This window comes from Triplophysa rosa, unplaced genomic scaffold (assembly GCF_024868665.1).
Source record: "Triplophysa rosa unplaced genomic scaffold, Trosa_1v2 scaffold117_ERROPOS1490233+, whole genome shotgun sequence".
Classification (NCBI taxonomy): Eukaryota; Metazoa; Chordata; class Actinopteri; order Cypriniformes; family Nemacheilidae; genus Triplophysa; species Triplophysa rosa.
In genome coordinates, this window is record NW_026634093.1 from 81,191 (window position 1) to 95,680 (window position 14,490).

Consider the following 14,490-nt stretch of genomic DNA (forward strand, 5'->3'; position numbering starts at 1 on the left):
AGTCGAGCCACATCCCACCAGTCTCTAGCTGTTCCATGGAGCGCATTCCTGAGGGTTGCCATTAATTCTTCATCTGTAAGTGGATGGAGAGCCATGAAATCACAACATTTCTCAAGAAAAATCAAAGGATCATCACAATCTTCCAGACGACCAAAGCAAGGGAACTGAATTTTAATGGGCTGTTTTCCCAGAAAACATCCTCTACCTTCCACAATGGTAGCAAATTCATTAGCCGGATTTAACTCAGAATCAGCCAATCCTAATTGTACGTTAGAATGAAGTCGCTGCAACATGGGGTTCACCACTGGAATTTCCACCACATTAGCAGATGGGTAAAGAATGGTTTGCACAGAATCATTTGCTTTCATGGACTTCTGTTGCGTTAATTTACAAACTTCCCTGTCCAGAGTTAATTGTTGAAGATGTTGTTTACACTGATGTAATTCTGTAAAGTTTGATTTGAATTTGACCCAGAAATAAAGTTATTAATTTGCTGAGTGCATTGATCAGTTGCCTTTTGAATATGATCCAACGTAGCAGCCATGGGTTCCATAACCGTATTGAAATCCTTTAAGACCTCTGAATGTTGATTTTTTAGTCGCCAATGCAGCATGTTATTAAACTCCTCCCTGAAGTATTCAAACTGATTACGCATTAGCAGTTTCATTTTGATTGTTTGTTTTTCTGATGCAGCATTTACATTCATAGTAAAAGTGTCTACAACCTTCTTTAACTCTCCCATTTCCGTCAAAAAAGTGTCCTTCAAACTTTTATACTGGGATTGTGTCATTTTTCTCAATTGCTGAAGTGTCAGAGTATCTAGAAATCTAGTATCTCCCAATGTGGTTTTCGAGATTGGAGATAATGGAGGTCCGAGATCCAAGCTTCCCGTTAAATCCATATCCAGCAGAGTATTCTGAGTTGAAAAAGCCTGGAATTCTTGTAAGTTGAGTAAACATGGTTGAAACTCCTCTTGATCAGAAGCCATCAAGTCCACAAGATCATCTTTCAAAGCTTTATCAGTAGGTTGATTGCCATTTCCCTCCATTTCCCTCCATTTCATGACATGATTCACTTTGAAGGTCAGCCATTTTGTCTAAAGGACTGTTTGCAGCAGTTCAATTGTTTTAAACAATGAATTTTAAGTTTTTTCACTGAGATTTCCTTCTCACAACTACTCATAATTATTCCTAAATTTGTCCCATCTGGGGTGCCATTTTTTATGTAACGCTTCTTGTTATTTGGTTGATTCAATTTTTTTTATTACTGGGGTGCCAGACAGAGTTACTGTCATTTAATCAAACCAAACTTTACTTTTAGTCAAGACACTTACAAAGGCCTATGTATATAAATATCCACAGACCCTGTAGTTATGAGTTAGTCTTTGACATAGAGAGGAAACAAAACATTGAACACAATAAATCACATTATTCAACTTTCGAATCTGTATATTCAATGTTCAAAGTTCAGCAAAGCATACCAAACATAATAAAGACAGAGAAAAAGAGAGCAACCAGTTCATCAGCATTTGTCCAGAATATAAGAAATGTAATCCATCCAAGAAAAAGAGTTCAGTTCAAGTCCCAAAACATTCAGTTCAGTTCATCCAGCAAAAATGAATGTTCAATAGTCAATGTGGCAAAAAGAACAATCATAATAATATCATCTGGCATCAACAGTATCCACAACCGCCGTATTTTACTCACGAATCACGAGCTCAGTTTTGCAGAAAGTCCGATTCATTTCCGTGGCTCTACAACTCCTTGAGTATTCAGAGAATAGTGTTCAGACTTCCACTCCGTCAGAATACACACTTGCTCGACGGTATCCATACAGCATTTAAACAAAAATCAGTCTGGTACTCCGTGCAGGGTGATAATCCAGTAAGAAGTCATTAGCTCACTATAATCGCCAACGGATTTAACTTTCACTGCGGTTAAAATAACAAAAGACCGCGTGAGTCTTCAAAGGGATCTCAGCGAGATACCGCTTGCCACTTGGCAGTCGCCATTTTGAACACTGGACCAACCAAATAACAGAAACTGCTACATAAAATTACTAATGCTGCATAAATTTGAAGATATAATTGAGTTAAATATCAATGAAAACGAATAGTGACTAATACTTTTAGGTGACATAACTGGTGACTATATTCTAATAATAAAGAATAATAGATTCAAAAGAACTGCATAAATGCTGATTAATTTTATTTTTCATAGTGACATCGTCACAATTATATTCCACGTTTCTTGCAAGCTAATTCATTACGATGACATAAAATAAAATTCATTCATTACCTCGTCCGTGAACATGATGGGCGAACTCCATACGCCTCTTGATGGTGAAAACTACATGTCCCATAATTCCACTCTCCTACAATTCCGTCATTTAGCTTCGCCTTTTGTTGTTGTTTCGAAAGTGCGCTATCTAGCGGTCCAAATATTCCATATTGTGGATTTACTGTGAGCCATCAAATTTTAGTGAAAATGTTCAAAAACGCTGGCGTTGGCTGGCAACTTAAGAAAAAAGGCTGGCGGGGAAAGAATTAAAGACCAAAAAAGTTTGGTTACCAACATTCTTAAGAAATATCTTCCTTTTCCCCAAAGATGTGCCACAGGAAGTTGTTCCAGCACCATATTTGTCACAATAAACTGTATGAAATGTAAGATGACCTACATGACCCTATGTCTGGGATGGGGAGGGTACGTTAAATGTGTTCAAATTTAGAATTGCATTATTTTTTCATAATGCACAGCCCTAATTTTAAACAGTGACATGGCTTTGAGTTCATTAGACAAGGGACATGAAGTATCTGGACTCAACCTTAAACCAGTCAGTTTCATTGCATTTGTGCACAGATGTATTCCAAAACACATCTGAGGATGTCGGTCTGGTGACATCTGCTGTCTCATTGTTCCTTAATCTGCTCCATGGTAAATTTCTGGCTTTCTTCAAAGCAACATTCAACAGTGCAAATGTTTATAGTTTCTGTGCTGCCTTTGCTGTGTACAGATGCCTTAAGAGTATGTATGGCAGTCAAAGAGTCATTCTGGATGAAGGTCTCTCTTACCTCAATGAGGAAATCACCTGTGCGAAGTCCTGACTGCCACTCCACACCACCATCATCGACGGACTCGAGGTACTGCAGTGCAGGAAATGCAGCAGTTGGTGTGAACTCGTCAATGGATTTGTCTGCTGTGGGGGGGACAAACAAAAGTTTAAGGTCTGAAACAGACTCATCATGCTGCCAGCAAACAAGCAGCCATTTGAACTATGTTTACACTGTTCATTTCTAATGTCCCATCCACCAGACATCTATATGAAGTTGCTTTTGGGGCTAAATCACGTCAGCCCGTCATAGCTTTTATTCAGCCCTAAAATAATAATTGAAAATTGGCCTTTGTTTAGTCCGATTTGGAACTAATTTAACCCAAGATGGACGTCTGGTTTGGAGCACATACAGCCATAAAAACGATGGGAAAATAATAACAGATCATATTAAAGCAAGAAGATTATTTCTTGATGAAAAATAAATAAAATTAAGCAATAAGCTCCAAGAAGCAGGTAACAGTGCGTTTTATAACAGCTAAGGGGCGTTGTTAAAAAACCCTTAACTGTTATTAAATGCACTTGTAACCCACTGTATAAGGTTATACCATACTGAAGTGAAAGTGACCTATTAGTCTGATATGGTGACCCATACCCGAAATGTGACCTCTGCATTTAACCCATCCAGAGAGTAGTGAACACACGCACAGCAAGTCGTGAACACATGTACACCTGGAGCAGTGGGCAGCTATCACTGCAGCTGATAGCTGCCGACTGAGCAAGTCACCCGGGGAGCCTTGCTCAAGCGCACCTCAGTCATTACCCGCCAGCCCTGGGAATCGAACCGGCAACCTTCTGGTCATGAGTCCGACTCTCTAACCATTAGCCCATGACTGCCCCTAAATACTGTATGCATAGCAAGGCCAAGAAATACAGACACGACAACAGTGGCACAGTGATACTTAGGCTATGTGATGCGGTCAGCAGTTACACATCGGGTACTTTATAACGTCTTGGTTATGCATGTAACCTCAGTTCCCTGATGGAGGGAACGAGACCGATAGATGGGGTTCGCTCTTGAGAACCTATCGCTTCCGACTATTTTAGAAAAGGCCAATGAAATTGGCGAATGAAATTTGCATGCCGGACTCTGCCCCCGGATATCCGGGTATAAAAGGGAGATGGCGTGCTACATTCATTCACCTTTGGGCTGAGGAGCCTGAGACCTCTCTCGACTTCTGCAGCAGCGGCACGCATTGTGGCATGGGGCACACAACGTCTCGTTCCCTCCATCAGGGAACAGAGGTTACATCCGTAACCAAGATGTTCCCTTTCTGTCGGTCTCTCGACGTTGTGTCGAACCGACAGATGGGGTTCCTATGGAAAATGCCACGGTGCTGTGCCGTGTCACAATCTCTAGCAAAGTGACACTGACTGGCCTGGGCGTGTCAGACGTGAGTGCTACCGCGAGATTGTGACCATCCAGTGGAGAGGTAGGGGGTCCCAGAGCTTTCCTTGAAAGGTGGGAAGCCCCTGCCACCAGCCGTCACAGGCGGCGGCCTTGTTTCTCTAACAGCGAGAAACCGCCCGGCACCGTAAGGCCACTTTCCTCTCTAAGGAAACACGCTACAGAGACCACTTCCTACCGTAGGGAGGAGTTTAGTGGAGACACCAGCATGGTCTCGCCGTCAGGGGAGAACTCATGGGAAAAAATGTGCGGACTGAAGTAGTTTACCGCAAGGTGGAGATCCACCGAGGGAGGTCATGGGTTACCAAGGTGGGAACCATTCGTGAGGATACATCAGATGGAACCGCCCGATGGGGGGGTTACCACGCCTGGAGCACTAGGTCCGGTTAGAGCTATGTGGTAGATAACTCAGCTGTTACCCGGCCTAAGGGGGCAGGGCTGCTCTTCCCAGCCTGTCCCCAGGAAGGTGCTTACTGATGGATGGAATGTCTGTTCTTCACCCAATGGGGAAAGAAGGGAGGCGGAAATAGCACACTGACCCACCTAGAGGGAAGGGGGGAAGGTGCTTTCGCAGGCGTACGCCCTACTGGCTGCCGGTCCTACATGTTGCCATGCAGGACGTGGGCTGATACCGGTTCTATGTGGAGGTTGTAGAACCTCGCAAAGGTGTTGGGCGTAGCCCAACCCGCAGCTCTGCAAATGTCTGCCAGAGAGGCGCCCTGAGCCAGTGCCCACGAGGAGGCTACACACCGAGTGGAGTGTGTCCTCACTGCCAATGGGCACAGGCGATCTTGGGATCGGTACGCCGTGGTGACGGCATCCACGATCCAGTGCGCCAATCTCTGTTTGGAGACAGCCATCCCCTTCTGCTGACCTCCGAAACAGACAAAGAGCTGCTCAGAGCTTCTGAAGGTCTCCGTGTGGTCCAAGTAGAGGCGCAGTGCGCGTACTGGACACAACACGGATGGGTTGGGTCTTCCTCCCCGGTGGGGAGCGCTTGCAAGTTCACCGCCTGGTCTCTAGGGGTCCGTGGTGGGAACTTTGGGCACGTAGCCGGGCTGGGGTCTCAGGATAACGTGAGAATCACCGGGCCCAAATTCTAGGCAATCTGTGGACACGGAGGATGCTTGTAGGTCCCCTACCCTCTTGGAGTTGAGCGCCATCAGGAGAGCCGTCTTCATCGTGAGGTGAGAAAGAGCGGAAGCTCCGAGGGGCTCAAAGGGGGGGCCTCTTGAGGCCCACCACCTAGGTCGCAAGAGGGTACGGAGCGCGGACGAGGCGGTAGCCTTCTCGCGCCCCTTAGGAACCTAATGACCAGGTTGTGCTGTCCCAGAGGCTTTCCAGCAACTGGGTCGTTATGAGCGGCAGTGGCGGCTACATACACTTCCAGTGTGGAAGGGGAGAGGTTACTCTCCAATCTCTCTTGAGGAAAGGACAGCATGTTCTCGATCGAGCAACTCCGCGGGTCTTCTCTTCGAGAAGAGCACCAGGACGAGAAGAGGCGCCACTTCTGGGCGTATAGCCGCTTAGTGGCCGGGTGATGCCTCAACCACCGCAGGGAGTAGGCCACTCAGGATCTCCTCGTCTCGTCCAGACATGGAAGTTCCAGAGGTCTGCCTGGGATGCCATAACATGCCCTTCCCCTGGGAAAGCAGGTCCTTCGTCAGGGGGATCGGCCAGGGGGGAGTTGTCGTCAAGAGCATTAGCTCCGAGAACCAAGTCCGGTTGGGCCAGTACGGTGCAACTAGTGACACTTCATGCTCCTCTTCCCTGACCTTGCTCAGGGTCTGTGCAATGAGGCTCACTGGGGGAAGGCGTACTTCCGCTTGTCCCGCGGCCAGCTGTGCGCTAGAGCATCCGTGCCGAGGGGGGCCTCGGACAGGGAGCATCATAGCGGGTAATGGGTGGTGTCCAGGGGGGCGAACAGGTTTACCTGAGCCTGCCCGAACTGCACCCAAATGGGCTGGACTGCGCGGGGGTGGAGTCACCACTCTCCGCAAGGCGTCAACTGACGAGAGAGCGCGTCGGCTGTCTGGATCAGGTCGCCTGGGATATGTGTGGCTCGCAGGGAACGGATCGCCTGCTAACTCCACAGGAGGCGTCAGGCGAGTCAACTGCCATGTGCGAATGCCACCCTGTGGTTGATAGACGCTATGGCAGTTGTGCTGTCCGACCAGACCAGCATGTGCTTGTCCTGCACGAGAGGTTGTAGCCTCTTCAGTGCAAGTAGCACAGCCAACGACTCTAGGCAGTTGATATGCCAGCGCGGGAGGGGCCCGTCCATCGCCCCGACACTGCGTGCCCGTTGCACACTGCACCCCAACCCTGCAGGGAGACGTCTGTCATCACCACGATGCACCTCGTAACCTGCTCGAGAGGGACCCCTGTCCGTAACGAGGTCATTGAAGACCAAGGGGTTAGGGTGCGTTGACAGAGAGGTGTAATGACCACACGACTGCTGCCGGTGTGCCATGCTCTCCAGGGAACTCAACTCTGTAGCCAGTGTTGGAGCAGTCTCATGTGCATCAACCCGAGGGGTATCACCCCCGCCGAGGATGCCATGTGTCCCAGGAGCCTCTGAAATTGTATCAGGGGGACCGCTGATCAGGCAGTTCAACACTGACTGAGCGTGTTCTGTAGTCAGTCGCGCTGTCATGGAGACAGAGTTGAGTTCCATACCGAGAAAGAGGATGCTCTGCACAGGGGAGAGCTTGCACTTTTCTCGGTTGACCTGTGGTCCCATCCGATCTATGTGCCGGGGCACTAGTTCCCTGTTTGTACACCACAGATCTCTCAAGTGTGCCAGTCATCGAGATAGTTTAGTACCCGCACACCTCTCTCCCCGAGGGGAGTGTCTTTTTTTTTGGGACGATGAAGTACGGGCTGTAAAACTCGTTGAACATCTCGGCTAGAGGGACGATCACAATTGCTTGCCAGAGGGGTGGCGACCCTGGCCCGAAGCACGGGAGCATCCTTGCTTCTGACTGAGGTTGAGAGGATGCGCCGAACTTGAGTAGGCATCTGGCGAGTTGGATCGTGTAGCCGAGACGGATCCTATCCCGTAGCGGTTTGGGAAGCTCTTGTCAGGCTCCCAGGGACCGAGACCGGGGCTAGGGGTACGATCTGCTTCATCGACCTCCCAGGGGGTGGTTCGATGGCTGGCAGTGCGGATCCCTCGCCGTGGGGAAGCCCCCGGGGAGGACAACGGCTCTGCTGACTTACCTACCTGGTGATGATGTAGCACAACGGTCTCGCCGTGACGCAACGTCGAGTTGCCGAACACCGTCGTGTAGAGGGTGAGAGTGGCTGTGATAAACACCCAGAGAGAGAGAAACTCCTTTTGTGAAGTGGGCTGTTGGGACGGGGCAGGAACCATCCCGGATCGACCACCCAGCGATGGAATGGATGGGGTTGGGCCCGATGGTATTCTCGATCTCCCTGGGGTCTTCCCATGAGGGCCACTTCCTTTCGCCGCGGCTCTGACGGGGTGGTGGTCTCCTCTTCAATGTCTTCTTCCGGGGGGCCGCCTGAGTGGGGGACGCCGGAGCCAGAGGGCGTCGAAGAGAACTAGGGCTGCTGGGAAGCAGACGGTGCACGGGACTCGGCGGCCGAGGGCAGCCGAGTTGCGGAGAGGGAGAATTTGCCTCTGTCTGCTTCTTTACTGTCGAGAACTGCTGCTCGACAGTATCACCAAAAAGCCCGCCCTTGCAAGATGGGTGCGTCGAGAAAGCGGACCTTCTCGGCGTCACTCATCTGTGCAAGGTTCGGCCAGAGGTGTCTCTCATGGACCACAAATGTGGACATCGCCTGACCCAGGGCCCGCATGGTCACCTTGGTCGCCCGTAGAGCGAGGTCGGAGTTCCTGCATAAGCTCTGGGTCGGACTTACCCTCGTGGCGCGCTCTATTTTTTTTTAAAGATTTGTTTTTGCCTTTAATTGTACAGGTATTTGTTAGAGAGGACAGGAAGCGAAGTGAGAGAGAGAAGGGGGTGGGTTTCGGGAAAGGACCATGAGCCGGGAATCGAACCCCGGTCGCTCAATGCGCAACCGCACCACATGTCGGAGCACTGCCCACTAGGCTATCGGCTCCGACATAAACTATTAATTTTAATAATGTTCACTTGGATATGCAAACTCAACTCAACTGAACTTTATTTATATAGCGCTTTTTACAATTTTCATTGTTACAAAGCAGCAGTACATTAAATATTGACTACAAGTAAAAACAGAAAAGTGAACACACAGAATACAGACACGCAAACAGGTTCATACACCACCACATGCATGGAACACAGTTCCACATGCACAATACACACGTACTGACACACACACACACACACACACACACACACACACACACACACACACACACACACACACACACACACACACACACACACACACACACACACACACACACACACACACACACACACACACACACGCACACACACGCGCACGCACACACACACCACACACACAACAGCGTGTTTCACAGTAAAGCACACATTTAAGAGAAATGAGAGAAATACAGGTCAAATATTATGCAACTATAAATCCTATATGTAATAATAATAAATTAAGCGGAATGTTACATTTAAAGGATATTGACAAATACAAAAACTGACAGAGTGTGTCTGCCTCCCGGACTGTGTAGGGAAGACTATTCCAAAGTTTAGGCATTAGGTAAGAAAATGATCTACAACCTGCACTTGATATTTATAATTACCAACTGACAGACGCCTGAGAGCGTAATGCACGTGAAGGACTGTAATACAAAAGGAGTTCATTCAAGTACTGAGGAGCTAAACCATGTAGGCTTTATAGGTAATAAGCAAGATTTTAAAGTTAACGCGATGCTTTATAGGTAACCAGTGCAAGGTTGACAGAACCGGGCTAATATGTTCATACTTTTTTGTACGTGTAAGAACTCGAGCTGCCGCGTTTTGGACCAATTGGAGTTTTTGTAATAAGCCTGCAGGGCAACCACCTAACAGTGCATTACAGTAATCTAGTCTTGATGTCATGAATGCATGAATTAACTTCTCTGCATCTGACATTGACAGCATATGACGTAGTTTAGATATATTCTTAAGATGGAAAAACGCAATTTTACAGGTGTTGGCGACGTGGCTCTCAAATGACAGATTACTATCGAATAGAACGCCAAGATTCTTTGCTGACGACGAGGGTTTTATGGAACATCCGTCAATAGTTAAACAGTATTCTTGGTTGTTACTTATAGCAGTTTTCGGTCCAATAAGTAACACTTCCGTTTTGTCCGAGTTCAGTAATAAAAAGTTGTTACTCATCCAGTTTTTTATATCGACTATGCATTCCATTATTCGATGGAACTGCTGTGTTTCATGAGGCTTCGAGGAAATATAAAGTTGAGTATCATCAGCATAACAGTGAAAGCTAACTCCGTGTCGCTTTATTATATCTCCTAGAGGTAGCATGTATAATGCGAAGAGCAGAGGCCCTAAGACTGAGCCCTGTGGTACACCGTACTGGACTTGCGATTTGCGTGACACCTCATTGTTTATTGCTACAAATTGAAAACGGTCGGATAAATAAGATTTAAACCATTTCAAAGCTATTCCCTTAATGCCGACATAATTTTCGAGTCTATGTAGGAGTGTGCTGTGGTCAATGGTATCGAATGCAGCACTAAGGTCTAGCAGCACCAATAACGAGATACAACCTCGGTCAGACGCCAATAGCAGATCATTTGTAACTCTGATCAAAGCAGTCTCTGTACTGTGACATGCTCTAAATCCAGACTGGAATTCTTCATTGATGTCATTCCTTTGGAGGAAGGAGCATAATTGAGTTGAAACTACTTTTTCCAGAACTTTAGATATGAAAGGTAGATTCGATAAAGGCCTGTAGTTCCCTAGTTCTCTAGCATCAAGTTGGGGTTTTTTGACAAGGGGCCTTATAACAGCCACCTTATATGCTTTAGGCACATGTCCTAATGTCAGAGATGAGTTAATAATACTAAGAAGAGGATATATAATTTCTAAGAGCATCTCTTTGATTGTAGACAGTTCATAGGGATCTACGGTAGAAAATAATTGCAATTGCTCCTTAGGGGAGCTGTAGTTAGTTGTTTGATCAGCTAGTGTAGCCTCTGCTTGCATAGTTATAATTTTTTCTCTGATTTGTGAAGAACTTCGTAAATAATTCATAAAAAGCAAACACAATACTAGATAATGATCTGAAATGTCTTCACTCTGCTGGAGAATTTTAATGTCGTCCACATTTATACCGTCTTATACATATTATAAGACGGTATTAAATCTAAAGTATGATTATGAAGGTGAGTGGGTCCTGACACAAGTTGTCTAACACCTATGGAGTTAAAAGTGTCACACTTTGGCAGTTGTGCTTTTCATGTGTGCTGTAAAAAAAAGAAGTGGCGGCAGTGGAAGAGAGCAATATTTGTATCTGTTTCATTTTTTGCCTCCCTGTCGTTTAACTTTTATTGCCATGTAGTGTTGACCAATACGTCATTTCATGTTGCATTTTTATTGGCTACTCAGTAGGCATAGGTCGTACAATCAAGCTAAATTTCTGACATTTCCAGAAAATGATCGCAGGCTGTCTTTGATCGCAAGACCCTGACAACGGTCTTCTTTCAGTCTCTCTCACTGTACGACATAGGACCAGCGTTTAGGAGCCACGACCACAGATATCGCCTCTGTTGTTATCTGTCATCTGGGACAGCCCAAAATCGCATAGTCTATAGCAGAAGAAGCTCATGTTTATAAAAATAATCTTGGGGGACAGACATGAGTCTATATTACTTTAAATGATTAAAGTAATATAGTAATACAGTCATCTGGTTGACTACGTACACGCATGGCCAACCAATCTTCTGACGTCAGTATGAAGTTGTTTTGGGGATTTAGCCTTAAAAAATCATAAAAAATTTCGCTTTGTTTAGTCTGTCTGATTTGGACCAAATATATATATATATATATATATATATTATGCTGTTTCAACAACCTGTTTCAATTTAACCTAATTTCAACCATGCTGTATATTCATTTTGTGATCATATTCATGTTACAGTTAGTAAGTCAGTCATATTTATTTATAGAGCACATTTAAAAACAACAGCTGTTGGCCAAAGTGCTGTACAAAATTTAAGCATATAACAAAATACAAAAGTAAACATAGAACACAGCGACAGATAATACACTACAGTTTTACAACTGTGCTTACTTATGACCATATGCAACCGTAAATAAATAAGTTTTAAAAAGAGACTTAAAATCAGCGTATGTTGGTGCGGTTCTTATATATGGTGGCAAATTATTCCATAGCTGTGGAGCAGCCACTGAAATGGCACGATCTCCTTTCGATTTCAAGCGTGTTGATGGAACAGTCAACTGAAGACTGCTAGTTGATCGAAGTTCCCTGGAGGCATTACAGTGGAACAGAAGGAGATCAGAGATATATGATGGAGCCATTCCATGCAAACCCTTATAAACAAACAACAATGTTGTAAAACGGATACGCTATTTAACTGGGAGCCAATGGAGAAAGATCAACACTGGTGAAATATGATCCCTTTTCCTTATTCCAGTTAACAATCGAGCCACAGCATTTTGAACAAGTTGAAGACGAGACAAAAGAGACTGTGAAACACCCAAGTACAATACATTACAATAATCTAATCTGGATAAAATAAAAGCATGTATTACAGACTCCACGTCTCTCAATGTTAAGAATGACTTCATCTTTGCAATATTTTTTATTAACAGTGGTATGAAACATTCTGCCTCTTAAATATAGCATACAAAGGAAGCATGTACAAAGAAAATAGAACAGGACCCAAAATTGAACCCTGTGGAATAGTGATGCGCGGGTCGGGGTTTTTTCCAACCCGCGGGTCCCGCTTTATGAAATTATTTGGTCCGCCCCGCACCACTGTGTCTATTTTTAAAACCCGCCCCGCACCCCTGACCATTAAATAGACATACTAGGCATTGTAATGTAAATGAAAAGCGCTTGGAAACAGCCATTAGATTACATCACCCTGTAAACTGGCAACAACATACGCTTGTGAACCATACAAACCAGCATGGTCATATTAATAACAAGATAGGGTAACTATAAACAATTTCAACATTTACAAATCAGCGTTTTTATTCATCTGTATAGAAGAACTAACAAATTACAGTATGGCCATATTAATTACAAGATAGGATAATGATAAACATTTTCAACATTTACAAAGCAGCGTTTGTATTAATCTGTATAGAATAATTATAAATACCTCTAGGCCAAACAAATTACAGTAGCCTATTTTAAATCAGAAAAGGCTAAACAATTTTTAATTTCAGATTTTTATTGGACTTCAGTTTACAGCCTAAGCTACATAACCACTGAACTTTTGTTTTATTTAACACAAGGAAATGTTCATTTGGCGTTTTTACGTTCACTGTGCAAAAAAAGAATGGCATCCACTGTTTCGCCTAGACTCCAGTGCCCGGCCAGCAGAGCTGAATGTGCGCTTGCTTGATGTGCTTGTGGCTGGGATACAGAGAACCATTTTTGACACTTTGGCAAGTACGGGAAAGGCGAAGCTTAGAATGTCCTCTCTGTCAGAGAAGAACTGTCCCTCAATGTAGTGCTGAACCTCGTCTCTCAGCAACTTCTTCACTTTCATCCTCCCACTCACTAAACTCATCTCTTTTTCTTTTGACTCTCTCGGCGACGTCAACTAAAACATAAAATATAACAATATTTAACCTTTTACACCACTGTAGCTAAAACGTAAGATATTCGCTGCTGCTACTCACCTCAAAGCGTGGCCTCTGGCTCCCTCGCCGGGACACTTGCTGGAGGTGTAAGCGCACTGTCAAATTCCCTGACAAGTCTTCTGGCCTGGTCATACGCAGCGTTTCTCTCCTCCGTTTGAAACATCTTCAGGGACATAAAACGGAAACAAAGAAACATTCCAAGCTTGTGGGTGACATTGATGGACGTTTTCTCGTTTAGCAGCTGCGTTGCGCGTGCCCGAATATAAACCATGTACTCCGGATCACCGTATTGGGGCTCGCATTGTTTCTTCAGTTTAAAAAGCAAAGCACGACCAGTTGAATAGTTGGATACTTATCACCCTCCATCTCTTCACTCGCAGTTTTAAAAGGCAACAAAAACTCTGATAACTGAATGCCATCCATTCTGTGGAGCTGATCTTTCTCCTGCAAGGCCTGTTGGATTTCACAGTACTGTCTACTGACTGACTGCATCATTGCAACTTTACTATTCCATTGGGTTTTGCATTCCTGCGTCGCGGTGTGTGGGAGCTGTACTACAGTGCCGGATTTTTTCAGGTATGTCACAAGGCTTTTGCACTTTTCAATGACATCACTCAATGGCATGTATGTTGATATGTTCTTTTTTATATCAAATAAAATGGTATCAAATGGGGCAGACGTGGCCTAATGGTTAGAGAGTCGGACTCATGACCAGAAGGTTGCCGGTTCGATTCCCAGGGCCGGCGGGTAATGACTGAGGAGCCCTTGAGCAAGGCACCTTACCCCTACTTGCTCCCTGGGCGCTGCAGTGATAGCTGCCCACTGTTCCGGGTGTATGTGTTCACCACTTGCTGTGCTTGTGTTCACTACTCTCTGGATGGGTTAAATGCAGAGGTCACATTTCGGGTATGGGTCACCATATCTGACTAATAGGTCACTTTCATTTCAAATGTGTGTTTGAGAACGATGTTAATGACATGGGCTGTGCACGGTAGCTGCGAAACGCCGCTTTTATGTTTGCGCTCTGGTCACTTACAAACATTACTTTTGATATGCGTGCAGGTTCAATACCAAAGTCATGCAGCTCCTTAATTTGCTTGTGGAAGTTGTACGCTGTCTTTCTGAGAGTAGAGTCAAATTCAGCTGTGGTTATGACACGGCTCTCCACATGTCAGTGGTAATAGCAATGCCACAATCCAG

At 45.3% G+C, this 14,490-nt stretch overlaps 1 protein-coding gene across 1 annotated transcript in view; it reads right to left on the reverse strand.

Annotated features, from left to right (window-relative positions):
- The window catches only part of LOC130549414 (SH3 and multiple ankyrin repeat domains protein 2-like), an 84,160-nt gene extending 70,375 nt beyond the window's left edge, over positions 1–13,785 (reverse strand). Inside the window, exons 1-4 of the mRNA XM_057326629.1 lie at positions 13,643–13,785; positions 13,330–13,453; positions 13,070–13,250; positions 3,071–3,195 (exon numbers count right to left, since the gene is read on the reverse strand). Coding sequence (XP_057182612.1) covers positions 3,071–3,195; positions 13,070–13,250; positions 13,330–13,453; positions 13,643–13,785 — 573 coding nt within the window. The remainder of the gene's footprint in view (positions 1–3,070; positions 3,196–13,069; positions 13,251–13,329; positions 13,454–13,642) is intronic.
- Positions 13,786–14,490: the final 705 nt, after the last annotated feature.